Raw genomic sequence first — 19082 nt, 5'->3', positions numbered from 1 at the left:
CAGCGTGGCCTTGTCCTTGGCTTGAAAGCTGACCTCCGAGTCCTCCTTCCATCTCAGTCCTCTGGCCTCTGAGGTGTCACCTGCTGGCACTGCAGTGTCCGTGAGACTGGCGGGCGCTGCGGTGACAGCCCCGTGGCGGGGGTGGGGAGCGGTGGGGGGAGGCAGGCACAGGCCGTGGTGGTCAGGGCGGAGGCACCCGGTCACCTGTCCCCTCTCCTGCAGGCCTCCCCCGTGTACAGCTTCAGCTTCCCCCGGAGGAAATTGGAGTAGATGCGAAAGAGCTTGCACAAGGTGTCAGCAGCGACTGTGCGGAGAGGAGCTGCAGAGGAGGCGGCCTCTGGAGGGGAGACGGCTTCCTTCTGCCGGGGAGAGAACAGGGAGTCATGGCAGTCCAGCAGGGAAGCGGGCGTGGGGACAGAACGGGGTCCTTCGCATCTTTGTTTTAATTTATTTTATTTGAAAGGCAGAGTTACAGAGAGAGAGGGACACACACACACACGCAATCTTCCACCCTCTGGTTCACTCCCCAGATGGCCACAACAGCCAAGGCTGGGCCACTGGCACTCCATCCAGGTCTCCCACATTGGGTGCAGGGGCCCAAGCACTTGGGCCATCTTCTGCTGCCCTCCCAGGTGCATCGGCAGGGAGCTGGATCAGGAGCGGAGCAGCAGGGACTAGAGCCGGCGCCCATATGGGATGCCGGCATCCAAGGCAAAGGCTTACTTGACCTGCTGCGCTACAACGCCTCCCCCTGCCCCAATACCCTTGTCATCTTACAGGAAGCGCAGACAGAGTGCACCCGACTCACCTGGACTCCCAGTGCCCGGAGCAGGGAAGTGAGGCTGCGCAGGCCACTGACAGCCTTGTCCACGTGCACCTGCAGGGTCTCCGGCAGCTGGGAGGAGTTGGCCAGCAGGGCCTGGCTACGCAGCATGGCTTCCGACAGCAGAGCCAGGCCCTGCCAGACTTCTACAGCATGCCGCCCAGCCTGCAGGGAGCGTAGCCATGGAGTCAGCTGACCCAAGCCACCCCCTCTCTCCTCCCCCTCAGCAGCTCCCCCACCCAAGCAGAGCAAACAGAGGCTGTGCAACAAGGTCTGTTGAATGAATGAGTGATGTAGCCCTCATCTCTGCCACCCTGTCTCTCCATCATCCCTCAAGTGAGGGTCCCCCGGTGGAAGGGGAAGATGGGCTCACCTCCGACTTCTTCCAGTGGTGGAAGTTGACCTTGGTGTCCGGCACGGTGATGTTCTCCCCCAGGCTGCAGCCTTCGGCACAGCCCATCTGAAACACACAGCAGGGGTCAGGGCACCCTGGCGGGGGGGGGGGGGTGCTCTGGCTCTGCCCCTGCCCCATACTATCCAGGTATGCTTTGGGCACCGCCAACTTCATCATTGTTATGGGGGGTGGGAGAGAGGATTGGACTGACTGCCTGCCCCCACCCTGAACCAAATGCCCAAAGGATCCAGGTTCCTGGTGGGACCCCTGGGAGCCCCAGGAGCGCCCGGAGGGGAGGGGGACCTCACCGTGACATTCTCAGCCTCTTTGGCCTCCAGGATGTACCGCTCCAAGACTCGGCTGTCACAGATGAGGCGTGCCGGGGCGCCCAAGACCGGGAGGCCCAGAGCGAGGACGAGCAAGCACAGCAGGGCGAGAGGCAGCAGGGCAAGGCGTCCTGGAAGACAGCCGAGCGCGGGTGAGGCGGGGGGCTCGGCGCGGCGGGGGCGCGCGGCCCGCCCCGGCCCCCAGCCGGTCCCGGCCGCCCCCGACCTTGCGGGCGCCCAGGCGCTGCCTCCCTCGCCTTCATTCAATCCGGCCGCCGCCGGCGCCGCACACCCCACCCCCAGCTACCGGCATCCACTTCTCTCCGGCCAAACTTCAATCCCGGAGTGCAGAGGCGGCCCCGTCTCGCAGATCCCGGTGGTGGGCTCCAGGACCCAGGTATCCGCGTCTCAGCTTCTTCCCCACCCACAGAGCGGCGCCTGTCCGCCCCCCCAACCCCGAACCCCTAAACCTTGTGCCTATCCACGCGGACTCCCCAAGTCCGGCCGGCACGTGGAGGCTGCCCCACCCCCCTACTCTCCGGGGTCCTGGGCAAGTCGCAGGTCCTTGAACCCGGCCACCTCTTGGCCAGCAGCCCGGGCGGCAAATCCCTACTCAAACAGGGGCCCGGCCGGCGGCAGCTCCCGCAGCCCGCGACACTCACCGCGCGCCCCCATCTCCGCGCCTGGCCGGGACCCTCAGCGACCTGGGGCTCGTCCGGCGCTCTCGGCGGGAGCCCTCATCCCGAGACGCGGCCGGGCAGGACCAGCTGCACGGGCCCGAAGGAGGGGGTCACTGTCCGGGGGGCGCGGCGCAGCCACCGGCGGGGTTGGCCCGGGGACTCTGCGGCTGCGGCCGGTGGTCGGGGCTGTTATCTGCATGTGTGCGTGCGCCGGTGGGGGTGGGCGTGAGGCTGTGTGCGTGAGGGGTCGCCCGGGGTGGGGGTCAGCCGGGGTCGGAGCAGGGGGCAGGACGCCTGGGTCGGGGGCTCGGCGAGGCGGGAGCAGGGCCGCGCCGGCGCGCGTGCAGGGCAGGGTCCGCCCCGGCGCCTGGGCTCCGGGAGGGGAGAGCGCAACCGGTACGCAGCCGAGGGCCACGCGGAAAGCCGGGCCGGGACAGGAGTGCCCCCCCCCCCTCCCCGGGACGGGGCTGCGGACCCAGACACCTGCCCCCGGGGGGCGTCCCAGTCTTGGCCAGGGGCTCCCAGCTACGGGTGGGTCCTCCAGAGGTGGCTGGCCCCCGGAAGCTTCTCGCAATCCCTGCAGGCTCTCTGGAACCCGACGGAGGCGAACCGAGCTAGGAGTTTGGAGTTATTCTCCCCCCAAATCCTCGCTTTCCGGGACCTCCCGGAAACCCAGAAAGGTGATTTCTAGGGCCCAGGGCACACGTGCAGGTTGACGTCTGTTTTTGTGACCTGTGATACGGGTTCACCTCCGCGGCAAAGTTGGTAAGAATCCTGGAATAGAGTGAGGGGAGTTGGGGTTCGTTTCTGAAACTTCAGAAAGCCGTTTCCTCTCACCTGTCTGCTAGGTGAGGTGAGAGAACCCGCCCTACCTCCCTCAGGGGTGATGGAAGATGGCTGAGTCCCAGAACACAGGTGACCACACGAGGCTAATTCCAAAAGATTATGGGAAAAGGAACTAAAGAGTATGTATTTGGGTACCCAAAAAAAAAAAATCCGAAATCCATGCATATGAGGGGCCAGGGTTGTGGCATGGCGGGTAAAGCTGTCGCCTGTAACACCGGCATCCAGGAATGCCTGTCCTTGAGGTGTCGATCAACAGGTGATGAGTGGACACGGCAGATGTGGTCTGCCTGCACCAAGGAACATGATGCAGCCACCGAAAATGAAACACCATGTAGCACCATGGTACCGGGAACATTGTGAAGTGGCATGAAGCTGACCCAGACAGGCACCCCTGTCACTCGTGTGGAAGCTGAAAACATCGGTCTCAGAAGAAAATGGAACAGTGGCCACGACGGGCTAGAAAGGGTGCTGGGAGGATGGACAGCAGGAGAGTCGGGGGCTAGGATAGGAGGGTGGGCTGCAGGACAAGCCCCAGTGTTCCGTGCTCCGTCGGGGGCTGGAGCTCACGTCAGTGTGTTGTACATTTTGTAGAGAACGAGAAGAGAGGAGTCTGAAGCTTCCCAACTCAGAGATGATAAATGTTTGGTTGAGGAGAGGGAAAGGCTAATGACCTTGATTTTCTCACCCTGCATTGTGTCCATTTTCCGAATGGTCACACTGTGTCCCATAAATATGTAGCATTACCATGCCTCTATTTTTTTTTTTTTTTTGATTTTTTTTTGACAGGCAGAGTTATACAGAGAGAGAGACACAGAGAGAAAGGTCTGCCTTTTCCGATGGTTCATCCCCCCAAATGGCCGCTACAGCCAGCGTACTGTGGCTGGCGCGTGCCAATCTGAAGCTAGGAGCCAGGTGCTTCCTCCTGGTCTCCCAGGTGGGTGCAGGGCACAAGCACTTGGGCCATCCTCCACTGCCCTCCTGGGCCACAGCAGAGAGCTGGACTGGAAGAGGAACAACCGGGACAGAATCTGGCACCCCAACCGGGACTAGAACCCCGGGTGCTGGTGCCGCAGGCGGAGGATTAGCCAAGTGAGCCACGGCGCTGGCCTCATTTATTTTTGAAAGACTGCCTTATTTACTTGCAAGGCAGAGTGACAAAGGGAGAGACAGAGAGATCTTTCATCTAAATGGCCTAACAGCTAGGGCTGAGCCAGGCCGAAGCCAGGATGCTGGAACTGCCTAGCTCTCCAAAGTGTGTCCTTGGGCCATCTTCCACTGCTTACCCAGGTGCGTTAGCAGGGAGCTGGATTGGAAGCTGAGCAGCCAGGACTTGGACTGGGCTCTGAGATGGATCCTGGAGTAGCAAGCAGAGGTTCAGGCTGATGTGCCAGTTTTGAAAACATCAGAAGAATGCCTGCCCTGGTGGAGCTGACATGGTCCTGGGGCTGCAAGCGAAATCTAGACTGAGGCTCCTGGGCCCAGTGCTGTGGTGTAGCGGGTAAAGCTGCTACCCAAAACACCAGCATCTCATTTGGGCACCGATTGGAGTCCTGGCTGCTCTACTTCCTTTTTTTTTATTTTATTTTATTTTTTTTAAGATTTATTTATATATTTGAAAGTCAGAGTTACACAGAGAGAGAGAGAGGTCTTCCATCCATTGATTCACTCCTCAGATGGCCGCAACGGAACTCTGCCGATCCGAAGCCAGGAGCCAGGAGCTTCTTCTGGGTCTCTCACATGGGTGCAGGGGCCCAAGGACTTGGGCTATCTTCTACTGCTATCCCAGGCCATAGCAGAGAGCTGGATCAGAAGAGGAGCAGCCGGGACTCGAACCGGCGCCCATATGGAATGCCAGCGCTTTAGGCCAGGGCTTTAACCTGCTGCTCCACAGCGCCAGCCCCTTCTCTACTTCCTGCTAATGAGCCTGGGAAGGCAGCAGAAATGGCCCAAGTACTTGGGCCCCTGCCACCCACGTGGGAAACCTGGATGGAGCTCCAGGCTCCTGGCTTCGGCCTGGCTCAGTGCTGGCTGTTGTGGCCATTTGGGGAATGAACCAGAGTGCAAGAGCGCTCTCTCTCTCTCTCTCTCTCTCTGTTTCTCCCTCTCTGTCCATAACAAATAAATAAATCTTAAAAAAAAAATACAAGACAGAAGCTCCCTCTTTTTTTAAGAGTCTTTTAGTAACAGTTGCACATAAACTTTTTTTTTTTTTTAAGATTTATTTGAAAGGCAGAGATACAGAGAGAGAGAGAGAGAGATCTTCCATTTGCTGGTTTACTCCCCAAGTGGCCACAACAGCCAGGGCTGGGCCAGGCAGAAGCTAGGAGTCAGGGGCTTCTTCTGGGTCTCCCACATGGGTGCAAGCACTTGGGCCATCTTCTACTGCTTTCCCAGGTGCATCAGCAGGGAGCTGGATTGGAAGTGGAGCAGCTGGGACTTGAACCGGCGCTCATGTGGGATGCTGCAGGCGGAGGCTAAACCTTCCCCAAGACAGAGGCTCTCAGGCAGCAATAAGGAATGAAGACGCCTAAGGGATTGCGGGTTTGGATGAGGCTGTCGGGGATGCCGGGGAGCCATAAGGGGTTGCGTGTATTGGGAGAAACTATGATTTAGAAAGGGCTTGGACAGATTGGGGGGGGGGTGAGTTTCTGGAGGGGGAGGTCAGCTCACCTTGAACCTGCCCTGGGCCCTCCCTAAATCCGGGTTTCCAGTCACGGAGCCCAGTTCTGCTCCCTTCCCAGAGCCCAGCTGTGGGACATGCACACGCACACACGTCCACACACGTCGGCATGTGCACTCTGTCCCGACCCCCTCCCCAGGCCCTGGTCCCCCGGGGCCCCTGACTCCTGCGTCATTACTGCCCTGACCTGCTGGGCTGGACACCGCCTGGGGGAGGGGCGGGGCGTCTGTGGGACTGGCTCCTCCCCTCACAGCAGCTCGCTGGAGGGCACCCCCCCCCCACCGCCGCCGCCCCTGGCTGCCGCAGGCCATGATGCTTTGTGAGAGCTGTGACAGCCGCTTGGCAGAGAAGTCGGGTCAGAGGCTCTTGTTGCCCCCACCTACCCACTCCCGGAGCTGCACTGCTCCTGCTGGGGGCAAGGGCCAGTCTGGTGTTTGGGGTCGAGAAGAGTCCGTCCATCTGCTCTCCAGAGCAGGATGAAAACTACATGGGGCTACCTGGGGCTCCCCACCCACATCCTCCTGCTTGCATCCCTCTGCCTGGTGCTGACCCCATCAAACCATCCCTCGCACAGGCAGGAACCTGCAGGGGTCCCCATTGCCATAGGGCTCAGCCCCTCCCCGTGCAGCCGGGCACCTGACGTCCAGGCAGTCCTCCCACGTGGCTGGTGTCCACTCCCCCCTTCACAGGAGCTTGGACCTGGCTCACTCCGGGCCTTCCACCTGCATCGCCCTCCTGCATTAGCCCCCAGTTTCCCTTCTTAAAGATGAACCTATTTATTTGAAAGGCAGAGCGCAGAGAGAGGGAGAGACAGAGACAGAGAGAGATCTTCCATCTGCTGGTTCGCCCTCTAAATGTCTGCAACAGCCAGGGCTGGGCCAGGTCAAAGCCAGGAGCCAGGAGCTGCACATGGGTGGCAGGGGACCATCTCCTGCTCTCCCAGGCACATCAGCAGGGAGCTGGATGGGAAGTGGAACAGCCAGGACTCGAACCAGTGCTTATACGGGACGCTGGGTTGCAGGCGATAGCTTAACCTGCTGCGCCACAAGGCAGACCCATCCCCCTTTTTCTTAAAGCCCAAACCCAAGCATTTCCTCCTCCATGAAGCCTTCCCAGATCCTCCAGCAGGAAGTAACCTCCTTCTTCCTCACTGCCATAATTGACGTAGACACCTCAGGCCTCTCACTGCCAGGCCCACCATGTACAGCTGTCAAAGTTGAACACTGAACAACTCCAGGGGGCATTCATAGGGGGTCTGCCGGGAATGGCACCCTAGAGGCTGTGCAGAGCAGGTGCCTCGGTACTGAGAGGAGACAAGTGAGGATGGTGAAGGGGACGTCTCAGACACCGATGCCCGTGTGTGGTCATAAAACACGTGTGGATGGTATCGTGTGGTCCCTGTGGCGGCCAGGAAGCCACGCCTGCTCAGACCTGGGATCCTGGGGACTGGTGAGGCCTCCATCGGCTTCGTGATGGGGCAGGGGCTGGGAAGGGACAGCTGTGACGACGAGAGGCCAGCGGGGGTGGAGGCAGGCGCTGTCCCACAGATTCCTCCTGGCAGCCAATTCGGATCAGAAGTCCAAGGAGAACCAAATTTATAGCCCCCCAGAGCCGTCCCAGGCTCCCGGCTGCACGGAGCCCCAGCTGCCTGGAGTCAGACTCGGGAGCGGAGGCCTCCGGCTATCCTCCCTCCTCCCTTCCAAGCAGCGAGGTCAGCCCGTGGCCCAGAAGACCTTCTGTGCTGGGAAGTGAGGCGGCCGGGGTCCTGGGGTTGTGAGGCGGGGGTGGGAAACAAGAAAGACGCAAGAATGCTGGGAGAAAGGATTCCTGTCGGAGAACCAGAGCGAAGTCCTTCGCCAGGGTCAGCCTAGAGAAACTGAGGCCAAGGCGGTTACCTTGGTCACGGAGCAGCTGAGCCGAGCAGCCGTCCTGAGCCAGCAGCTCTGTGGCCCAGTGGCTGTAACGGGCTGTGTGGTACACGGAGCTTGGATCGGTGACCTGAGCTCTGTGTCGAGGTGCCACGCGCAACCCGTGGACACACAACTCTATCGCTGAGTCCAAATGATAGCAATCGTTTCCCGTGGCCGAAGTGGGATTATACAAGGGTACTTCACGATGTTCGTGGAAAGTGGAATTAAGAGAGAAATTTAGGGGTGAGCGCTGTGGCCTGGGGAAACCACATCTCATATTGCAGTGCCGGTTCGAGTGTCAGTTCCCTGCTAATGCACTGGGAAACCAGCAGGTGACGGCCCAAGCACTTGAGTTCCTGCCACACACGATGCAGCTCCTGGCTCCTGACTTTACCCTGGCCCAGTCCCAGCTGTTGTGGGCATTTTGGGGAGTAAGCCAGTAGATGGAAAATCTCTCTCTCTCTGCTCTGTCATTCTGCCTTTCAAATAAACAGATAAATAAATAAACAAAACTTTAAAAAACAAAAGGATTTGGTACAAACATTTTGAAATCCATGTTTTGATATGAGCCTGGTACCTTTACTTTTTTTTTTTTTTTTTTTAAGATTTATTTACTGGGGCCGGCGCTGTGGCGCAGTGGGAGAAAGCCCTGGCCTGAAGCGCCAGCATCCCAAATGGGCGCCAGTTCTAGTCCTAGCTGCTCCTCTTCTGCTCCAGCTCTCTGCTATGGCCTGGGAAAGCAGTAGAAGATGGCCCAAGTCCCTGGGCCCCTGCACCCACATGAGAGACCCGGAGGAAGCTCCTGGCTCCTGGCTTCGGATCGGCGCAGCTCCGGCCATTGTGGCCATCTGGGGAGTGAACCTGCAGATGGAAGACCTCTCTCTGTCTCTACCTCTCTGTCAGTAACTCTACCTCTCAAGTAAGTAAATAAATTTTTTTAAGATTTATTTATTTATTTATTTGAAAGAGTTAGAGAGAGAGGTAGAGATAGAGAGAGGTTTTCCATTGGTTGGTTCACTCCCCAAATGGCCACAACAGCTGGAGCTGGGCCAGACTGGAGCCAGGAACCAGGAGCTTCTTCCAGGTCTTCCATGTGGGTGCAGGGGCCCAAGCACTTGGGTCATCCTCTGCTGCCTTCCCAGGCCATAAGCAGAGAGCTGGATAGGAAGAGGAACAGCCAGGACTAGAATCAACACCCATATTGGATGCTGGTGCCAGAGGTGGAGGCTTAGGCCAATATACCACAGTGCTGGCCCTAGTACCTTTACTTTTTTTTTTTTTTTTTTTTTTTTGACAGGCAGAGTGGATAGTGAGAGAGGGAGACAGAGAGAAAGGTCTTCCTTTGCCATTGGTTCACCCTCCAATGGCCACCACAGCTGGCGTGCTGCGGCCGGCGCACCGCGCTGATCTGATGGCAGGAGCCAGGTGCTTCTCCTGGTCTCCCATGGGGTGCAGGGCCCAAGCACTTGGGCCATCCTCCACTGCCTTCCCGGGCCACAATAGAGAGCTGGCCTGGAAGAGGGGCAACCGGGAAAGAATCCAGCGCCCCGACCGGGACTTGAACCCGGTGTGCTGGCGCCGCTAGGTGGAGGATTAGCCTATTGAACCGCGGCACCAGCACCTTTACTTTTAATCCAGGATCTTGCTCCCTGCCTATGACCTGAGATAAGAATTTTTTTTTAAGATTTACTTTTGGGGGCTGGCACTGTGGCATAGTGGGTAAAGCTACTGCCTTCAGTGCTGGCATCCCATATGGGTGCCGGTTCAAATCCCGGTTGCTCTACTTCTGATCCAGCTCTCTGCTATGGCCTGGGAAAGCAGAAGATGGCCCAAGTCCTTGGGCCCCTGCACCCTTGTTGGAGACCTTGAGGGAGCTCCGAGCTCCTGGCTCCTGGCTTCGGATCAGTGCAACTCCAGCCATTGCCGCCATCTGGGGAGTGAACCAGTGGATGGAAGACCTCTCTCTCTCTCTCTCTCTCTCTCTCTCTCTGCCTCTCCTTCTCTCTGTGTGTAACTCTGACTTTCAAATAAATAAATAAATCTTTAAAAAAAAGATTTATGTTTGGGGCTGGCATTATGGCTTAGCAGGTAAAGCTGCTGCTTGTGATGCCAACATCTCATATGGGCACCAGGTCATGTCCCGGCTGCTCCACTTCCAATCCAGCTCCTTGCTATGGCCTGGGAAAAGCAGCAGAAGATGGCCCAAGTGCTTGGGGCCCTGAACCCATGTGGGAGACCTGGAGAAGGCTATTGGCTCCTGGTTTCAGCCTGGCCCAGCACTGGCCGTTGTGGCCACCTGGAGAGTGAACCAGCAGATGGAAGATCTCTCTCTCTCTCTCTCTCTCTGAACTCTTTCAAAATAAACAAATCTTTTTTTTTTTTTTTTTTTTTTTTTAAGAGAGAGAAAGAATCTTCCATTTCCTGGTTCACTCCCCCAGATGGCCACAATGGCCAGGACTGGGCCAGGCTGAAGCCAGGAGCCAGGAACTCCATCCAGGTCTCCCATGAGGTGGCAGGGGCCCAAGCACTTGAGCCATCCTCTGCTGCCTTTCCAGGCATTAGCAGAGAGCTGGGTCAGAAGTGGAGCGGCTGGGGCTCAAACTGGTGCTCATATGGGATGCTGGCGTCGCAGGCTGCGGCTTACTCTGCAGCACCACAACACCGGCTTCCACACGTGAGTGTGGGCCACCCTGCATGGAAAACACCCATCATGAGCGGGCCAGAGGGTTACTTAGAGAGAGAGAGAGAGAGAGAGAGAGAGAGAAGCCTGGATGCCTCCCCCTCCATGCTCAGCCTCTCGTGCTGCAGGGGTGGCGCCTACCTTGTATAAACAGGATGGGGTCTTAGCATATGTGAAGCCACCTGGGGTTTTTATGGTACCTCCTGGTGGGGTTTAACATCCATGAGGTCATCATGGTGTCTCCTCCTTCCACTGCCAGATGAGACACAGGTGTTCCCTGGGGAGATGGTCGTTTTAGACTGACAGGTAGAGATGACATCACCTTGCAGGGCTGCGAGGATTCCAGCTCACCCAGACCTAACGCCGCACCGGCTTCTCCAGAATCCACGTTTCCCGGGAACTCTCCGAAGACCCCTCGTACAACACTTGGCACGTGGTAGGCGACGACCACTACTGCTACCCCTGTCCTCTCGCTGTCTGCTTTCTTCTATCTGCCCTTTCTCTGGAGGCCTGGAGACGGCATTCTACACTGCTGTTGCTCAGCCTCCCCCAGCACCCTCCCTGCCCCTCTTGTGCCCTGGGGATGGATTTATGGCACTTTGTCTCTGGTATTGTCACGGTGCCCCCATGCCACCCACTGCAAAAAGTCATCAAGATAACGGGCTGGGCGGAGGTGTTTTCGGGGTCTCTGTGCTGGCTGCATTTAGGAGAAACTTGCCCTTGAACGTGGCTGAGCGAGAAGGCAACACTGCACTGTGACAGTCACTGTGGGGAGCAAACCGGACTAGACTAAGTTACTGGAATTAAGACTTATTCTATGCATCTGCTCTCCCACAATATGGCGCTGGGAGAGAAGTAAACAGCTTCCGCACAGCTGCCTCCAGTTCAACCAATAAACTGTAGGACTTGCTACTGATTGGAGGAGAGCAGCGTACTCGGCGTGTGGGCAGCCGAGTTGGGATTGGCAGAGGAGGACTATAAAGGAGGAGAGAGACGGCATGCACCAGGAACATCTAAGGGGAACACCTGTGCAGCCCCCGAGAAAGCCGGCCGGCGGTGTGCCGCTCCCCTGCGGAAGTGGGGAATGTGGCCGGGGGAACCGCCCTTCCACGGAGGTGGAAGGGATAGTAGCCAACCCGGGAAGAACCAGCAGCAAACCCGGGGAGGGCCGAGCAGACGAAAGAACAGCGCAGGGTCCTGTGTCGTTCCTCCACGAAGAGGGGGAGCGACATAATGGTGCCGTGACTCGGATATGAAGCCTAGGCAGGGCTTAGTGTCGTTCCTCCACGAAGAGGGGGAGCGACAGTCACCACTGGGGCTGGAGAAGAGCAGACAGACATCAAGGCAGTCTTTCTAAAATTTATTTTATGGGGCCGGCGCCGCAGCTCACTAGGCCAATCCTCCGCCTTGTGGCGCCAGCACACCGGGTTCTAGTCCCAGTCGGGGTGCCGGATTCTGTCCCGGTTGCCCCTCTTCCAGGCCAGCTCTCTACTGTGGCCAGGGAGTGCAGTGGAGGATGGCCCAAGTGCTTGGGCCCTGCACCCCATAGGAGACCAGGAAAAGCACCTGGCTCCTGCCATCGGATCAGCGCGGTGCGCCGGCTGCAGCGCACTGGCCACGGCGGCCATTGGAGGGTGAACCAATGGCAAAAGGAAGACCTTTTTCTCTGTCTCTTTCTCTCACTGTCCACTCTGCCTGTCAAAAAATAAAAATAAATAAAAAAATTTATTTTATGGGGCTTGGTGCTGTGGCATAGCAGGCTAGGCCTCTGCCTGTGGTGCCAGCATCCCATATGGGCACTGGTTCTAGTCCCAGCTGCTCTACTTCCGATCCAGCTCTCTGCTATGGCCTGGGAAAGCAGTAGAAGATGGCCCAAGTCCTTGGGCCCCTGCATCCATGTGGGAGACCCAGATGAAGCTCCTGGCTCTTGGCTTCGGATCTGTACAGCTCTGGCCATTGCAGGATTTTGGGAAGCGAACCAGCAGATGGAAAATGGATCTCTCTCTCTCTCTCTCTGCATCTCTGCTTAGAAAGTCCTGACTTAAACAAAACAGGGAGGGTGTTGGGTGCAGCAGTTAAAATGCTGCTTGGGACGCCTGCAGCCCACACCAGAGTGTGGGTTTGAGTCCCACTTCCACTCCCAATTCAGCTTCCCACTAACGCACCTGGGAGACAGCACACAATGGCTCAAGTACTTGAGCTCCTGCCACCCCCGTGGGAGGCCCTGTTGGAATTCCTGGCTCCTGGCTTCCAACCGGCCCAGCCTCAGCTATTGTGGGCACTTTGGAAGTGAACCAGCAGGTGGAAGAGATATCTGCCTCGTGCTTGCTCTTGCTTTCAGATACATAAAAACTGAATAAACACTTTTTTAAAAAATCACTTCTTGATGTTATCACATCGTTTTATAACTCCACAATCACTTTGCCTAACAAAGCATTAATCAGAAACATTTATTATAGAAACATTTATTATAGAAACAGTTATTATATAAACAGTAAACACTTAACTTCTTATTACAGAAATAATACATGCTCATCGAACAACTAGAAAACACTGCTCAACTCAACTGTGTAAATTACGTAGCACCCATCACGCCATCAGGAAGGTGGAGTTGCAAGTGGCCATTTTCCCAGAGTTCCCTTGTGGTGGGATGACCACTGCCTCATCCCCAAGACTCTATGAGGTTGGACGCTTACTGGTTGTCCAACTCCTCCAGAGGCTCAAGGGCTTATGGGACGTGGGACATGTTGCTCTACCCCCCCAACACCTGAGCAAGCCCCAGGAGCTCACCTGGGAGCAGACCCAGGTCCTCTCTGGAGGGTCATCAGCCCACTGTAGCCAGTTCTTGTGTCCCAAGGGCCGCGTCCCCACCCCCAGCTGTGAAGCAAGTGCTGTGGTTTGGATATGGTCTGGGTTTGTCCTCAGTGTGGTGATGTTAAGGTGGTGAGACCTTGAAGAGGTGTGGCCTAGTGGGAAGGCACGGGGACATCCCCCTTGGAAGGAACTGTGGGACCCTGGGTATTCCTTGTGTGGGGTAGTTATACTGGAGCAGGTGTTCAGTGGCTAACACACTGCACCCCATGTCAGAGTGCCTGGTTTCAATTCCCGGTCCTAAGTCCAGCTTCCTGCCGATGCAGACCCTAGGAGGGAGCAGTGATGGCTCGAGCAGTTAGGTTCCTGACACCCACATGGGAGACCTGGACGGAGCTCCCAGCTCCTGGCCCCAGCCCCAGCCCAGCTCTGACTGCTGCTGGCATTCGGGGAGTGAACCAGTGGGTGGGAGCCCCTGTGTCTCTCGCACATGAGTAAATCACAAGAATGACCCCCGACTCTCTAGCTCTTTGTCTCACCATGTGATCTTAGCACTGCTGGGCCGTCCGTCTGTTCTGGGGCCTTCACCAGAGCCAAGCCCATGCTGGTGCCATGCCCTTGGACTTCCGGAACTGAGAGCTAAGTCAGCCTCTTCTCTGTGTAAAGTACCCACCCTCTGTTAGTGTAACCGAAAACTAACCGAAGCCACAAGTACCCCAGATTTGCGACTTACACACACACGAATCCTTTCCTTCTCCCCATTCCCATTAAGGAGCCTAGAACGGGCCGTCCCCGCTAATGCACCTGGGAAGGCAGCGGACGATGCTCCAAGTGCTTGGGCCCCTGCCACCTCATGGGAGACCCGGATGGAGTTCCCGGCTCCTGGCTTCAGCCTGGCCCAGCCCTGGCTGTTGCAGGCACTTGGGGCGTGAACCAGCAGGTGGAAGATCTGTCTCTCCCTCTCCCTGATGCTCTTCCTTTCAAATAAATAAAGCTTTTTTTTGTTTTGTTTTGTTTTTTTTTTTTTTTTTTTTGACAGGCAGAGTTAGACAGGGAGAGAGAGAGACAGAGAGAAAGGTCTGCCTTCCATTGGTTCACCCCCCAAATGGCTGCCACGGCTGGTGCACTGAGCCGATCTGCAGCCAGGAGCCAGGTACTTCTCCTGGTCTCCCATGGGGTGCAGGGCCCAAGCACTTGGGCCATCCTCCACTGCACTCCCGGGCCACAGCAGAGAGCTGGCCTGGAAGAGGGGCAACCGGGACAGAACCGGCACCCTAACCGGGACTAGAACCTGGTGTGCCGGTGCCGCAGGTGGAGGATTAGCCTAGTGAGCCGTGGCACCGGCCTCTTTCTGACTTTATAAGGCGACTTTACAGTTTCCATTGCGGCCTGGTGCCTAACACAGACCCCTGCATGGAGCGAGATGGGTCGCAGTCAGCCGCCTCTCTTCTCCATGACAAGCACCTGGATTTATTTTATTTATTTATTTATTATTATTATTATTTTTTTGACAGGCAGAGTGGACAGTGAGAGAGAGAGAAAGGTCTTCCTTTTGCCGTTGGTTCACCCTCCAATGGCCGCCGTGGCCGGTGCGCTGCGGTCAGCACATCGCGCTGATCCGAAGGCAGGAGCCAGGTGCTTCTCCTGGTCTCCCATGGGGTGCAGGGCCCAAGCACTTGGGCCATCCTCCACTGCACTCCCGGGCCACAGCAGAGAGCTGGCCTGGAAGAGGGGCAACCGGGACAGAATCCGGTGCCCCGACCGGGACTAGAACCCGGTGTGCCGGCTCTGCAGGCATTGGATTAGCCTATTGAGCCGCGGCGCCGGCCAGCACCTGGATTTCAATGCTGGCCTCTGGGGATGGTTCTGAAGCAGGAAGTCACTTCCTATTCATTGTGGGCTCTGCCCCTGTAGAGTGAGAAGGAGGGAGCCAAGGGGCCCAGCCTTTGCACACACCTCTGCCCCTCCTCCCATTTTCCCAGGCTGGGACGGACATCACCACGCAGAGCCAGGAGGCAGGTGCTTCTCTACAGAGGGGGACGCAGACGGAACTGGAGAGCCCTCAGGGTTCCTTCCCCGCCCCTCCCACCATGTGTGGGCCCCAGGGGATGAAGGGGCCGTGTCCACACCCCCGACCTGCTCCACACTCCCAGAGCAAGCCCCCAGACCCTCTCTGCCTCCAGTGGCGACATCTAGGGGCTGTTTCTGCGGAGCTGCCACGGAGGGAAGCCCTCCTGGCAAGCAGTGAGAAAACATGTACTAGAAACAACACATAAACAGTGTGGGAGCCAGAGCTGCCAAAGCAAACCAAACAGCAGGGCTGCCTGCCACCGCCTGGCCTGGGCCCCGGCCAGGCACGCGGAAACCAAAATACATACGTGCAGGGAGACACACAGGCCGTCCGGCTTCCCGAAGCTTCCCGCCCCGCAGTGGGGGAAAGCAGGGTGAAGGAGCTGGCCGTCAAGGCCAATGGCACGGGGTGGCCAGATGGAGGTGGCAGCAGCCTCCTGCCTTGTTGGCGTTCCCTCCATTGACCCCTTCGCCACACACGCCCTCTCCTTTCTCTGCTCCGCAAACTCCTACTCACCCTTCAACACCCAGGTCAAAGGAGAAACTCCTCTGGACTCCAGCAGGAGGTGAGCCCTTTCGGCGTCCACATTTCTTTATCACAGGTCCTCTTGATAACAACGCAATCCATCTTACTCATCCACCCTCAGATGGCGAGCACCTTGAGAACAGGGTCTGTGCCACACACACACAAGCCTGGCTTTCATGCTTCCAAACCGACCTACTTCCACTCGGCCTAGGATTAAATCGTCACTGGCCCTTAGAGGCGTTGAAGTTCTGTGACCTCCAACAACAGCCGGAAGTCCAGCTTTCGTCCTATCTGGCCCATGTGTATAGTAGTCACCCCCTGGAGATGGTTTCTGGAAACTTCCCCATACCAAAATCCATGGGAGCTCAAGTCCCTTATGTAAGATGGCAAACTTGGGGTACAGCGGGTTCAGTCGCCACCTGTGACACCAGCATCCCTATCAGGGTGCCGGCTTGAGTCCCGGCTGCTCCTCTTCCAATCCAGCCTCACACACCTGGGAAAGCGGTGGACGATGACCCGAGTGCTTGTGCCCCTGCCACCCATGTGGGAGACCTGGATGGAGCCTGCCACTACTGGCTTCAGGCTGCCCCAGCCCTGGCTACTGCAGCCATTTGGAGAGTGAACCAGTAGATGGAAGATCTCTGTCTCTCCTTCTCTGCCTTCAAAATAATAAAATCGTGCAGTATTTGCATAGATTCTACATACCTCCTCACCTACACTTTAGATCTCTACACTTCTTAAAATACCTAATACAATATAAATATTATAAAGTTGCCATTTTGTTTAGGAAAGAACAAAAATTTCAAGTCTGCACATGTTCAGGACACAGTGTTTTCAGAACAAATGTTTTCAGTCTGAATGCATGGATGTGGAACCCGACGCAGGGCTCGCTGTCCACACATCCCTGACCGAAGCACCTTCCACAGAGCATTCCAGTGAAACGGCACTTTAAAAAAAAAAAAAAAAAAAAGGCAGTAGAAGATGGCCCAAGTCCTAGGACCCCTGCACCCACGTGGGAGACCCAGAAGCTCCTGGCTCCTGGCTTCAGATTGGCCCAGCTCCAGCTGTTGCAGCCATTTGGGGAGTGAACCAGCAGATGGAAGACCTCTCTCTCTCTCTCTGCCTCTCTGTAACTCTGCCTTTCAAATAAATAAATCCTTAAAAAAAAAAAAAAAAAAACCTGGCTTTACCCAATATACTGATCTCAAGGGCCACACCAGGGTCACCACCCATCTTTACAAACACTGTTGTGGTAACCCTCATTTTTTAAAGATTTGATTATTAATTTGATGGCAGAGTTTGTAGAGAGGGAGAAACAAAGACTCTCCCATCCGCTGATTCACTCCCCAGCTGGCCACAACAGCCGGAGCTGGGTTGCTCCAAGGCCAGGAGCCTCGTCTGGGTCTCCCACATGGGCGCAGGTGCCCAAGCACTTCTGCTGCTTTCCCAGGCGCACCAGCGAGGAGCTAGAACGGAAGTGGAGCTACCGGGACAGGAACCAGCGCCCGCGTGGGGTGCCGGTGCTGCAGGCAGCCAGGGCAGCAACCGTACCACAGTACCGGCCTGAGGGGATTCTCATTTGGTAAATATAAAAAACCAGGCCATCTCACAAAGATCCAAACGAGTGTTTATTGTCTGTGAGCAGTTATGGGGGTGGGGGGCCTTCCTGTGTCACTGAAGCAGCCCGGCCAGAGCACTTGTGGGTCACCAGGCCACAGCCACCCGGGAGCCTCTTGCAGGGGTTCCGGTCCAGGAGCCCCCGGCCCACCCCCAGTCGGTCGGCTCCCTCCCATACTTAAACCCTCCCCTTCCCCGAGCCTGGCCCATCCCGGTTGTCCAGCCACCCTGCTGAGGTCACTTTCTCGAGAGCCTGGACAACTTGCTCCCGGCTGCTGTCAGCGCGGGATCACCCGGATCACCCGTGCAGGCAGGAACCGCGCCGGGTCCCCTTGGAAAGCCCCCTCCTTCCCCTACTGCAGCGGCGAAGAGGCCGGGGTGGGGGTGGCAGGGCCACTAGCACTTGCTGTCCCTACTGCATGGGACAGCAGCCACAGATGCCGGGAAGACCCACTGTGTGGGCCCAACAAGATAACAGGCCTTGTCCTCCGTGGCTCCGGCTGGAGGAGCCCCCATCTGGGCCCGGCTGTGCAGGGGGGCGGGAAAAGGGCGGCAGGGGTGGGACAAGGGACAGTCAATCAATCACTTGGGCGTGACCCTGAAGACTCGGATGTGGATGGCCGAGTTGTTGCGGATTCGAGTGAGCGGCTCCCGCGCGTCGGTCTCCGGCTCCAGCTCGTCCACCAGCTCCACAGTGGAGGTGTTGGCGGCCACCTGCAAGGACCCGAAGCTGCCGGCCTGCAGCTGCAGGGCGATGTTGATGGCGCGGTTGATGGCCAGGCCCAAGCCATGAATGTAGATCTCCGTGCACGCGTTCTGGCCCCGCGCGCCTCCGTCCAGCAGCTTCTGGCAGCGGGCCAGCTGCGCCTTAAAGTCCGTCTTCATGTTGACGTAAATGTCATTGGGCCTCCGGGGCAGGCGGTGGGGCAGCCGCTTGCGGAGGGTGTACTCCACCGGGTCCAGCTCCGCCTCCACGGGCCCGCGGGGCTCTCGGTTTTCCGCCATGCCGTGCGCCCTGGCACGGGAAAACGGACATCAGGAAGGGAGCGCGCTCGACGACCCCCGTCCCCTCCGCCCTCAGCCCCCCTTTTCCCCTCCCACGCGCCGTCCACCCCGCGCCGGGCCACTCGAGGGTGCCGCCCGCTACCCACCGGCCGCAGGGACGGGAGATGCACGGCGGCTGGCAACACGCTCACCCCCGCGGTCGCGCGCCCTGGCGACGAGGGCCTCCGGCGAAGGCTGCGCAGTGCGCACGCGCGCCGGTCGCGCGCGACCCGCGAATCACCTTCCCGGCCTCCGTTCTCCCCGCCCCTTTCCCGAGCGCTCTCGCGACGGCGCGACGCGTTTGGGTAACGCGAGGCTTCCGGGCGGGATCTACCACGTAGACGCCTCAGGGGCGGGGCCCGAGTCCAAGCTGGGGCGGAGCTCCCGAGAGGGCGGGGTCGGCTGCCTCCCGCCAAGTCCCAAGTTCTCGGCCCGCGGAGGGGTCTCCCGGGGGTGGGAGAAGCAAGTTGGCTGGGGGTCCTCTACGAGGGCTTCCGAAGCGAGCAGGGAGTAGGGTGAACTCAGAAGGCCTCGATGGCGAAGAGGCCTGGAGGCGAGTCAGGGACTCCCGCGTCCCCAGCAGTTCCTCCGGTCTGATGGGCAGCGCCGGCCTCCCGCCCAAGGCCGGACCGGGGACTGAGCGGCAAGGCCACCTCGCCGGAGGACGGGGCTCCG

General features: G+C 58.0%; 2 protein-coding genes across 2 annotated transcripts; both read right to left on the bottom strand.

Annotated features, from left to right (window-relative positions):
- Nucleotides 1-200: 200 nt before the first annotated feature.
- Nucleotides 201-2218, bottom strand: EPO (erythropoietin). Its single transcript, NM_001082090.1, is given in 5 exon segments — nt 201-359; nt 809-988; nt 1197-1283; nt 1526-1674; nt 2206-2218. Coding segments are annotated over 5 exon segments (588 nt in total).
- A 15134-nt stretch (nt 2219-17352) lies between these two features.
- POP7 (POP7 homolog, ribonuclease P/MRP subunit) lies at nt 17353-18670 on the bottom strand. Its single transcript, XM_008257990.4, has 2 exons — nt 18515-18670; nt 17353-18378 (listed from the first exon to the last, which is right to left on the bottom strand). The coding sequence occupies exon 2, from the start codon at nt 18366-18368 to the stop codon at nt 17946-17948; it is 423 nt and encodes a 140-aa protein (XP_008256212.1). The 5' UTR covers nt 18369-18378; nt 18515-18670; the 3' UTR covers nt 17353-17945.
- Between the last annotated feature and the right edge of the window lie 412 nt (nt 18671-19082).

This window comes from Oryctolagus cuniculus, chromosome 19 (genome assembly GCF_964237555.1).
Source record: "Oryctolagus cuniculus chromosome 19, mOryCun1.1, whole genome shotgun sequence".
In the NCBI taxonomy this organism is placed as follows: Eukaryota; Metazoa; Chordata; class Mammalia; order Lagomorpha; family Leporidae; genus Oryctolagus; species Oryctolagus cuniculus.
The sequence above is the reverse complement of the archived record's forward strand: the minus strand, read 5'-3'. Positions and strand labels throughout refer to the sequence as shown.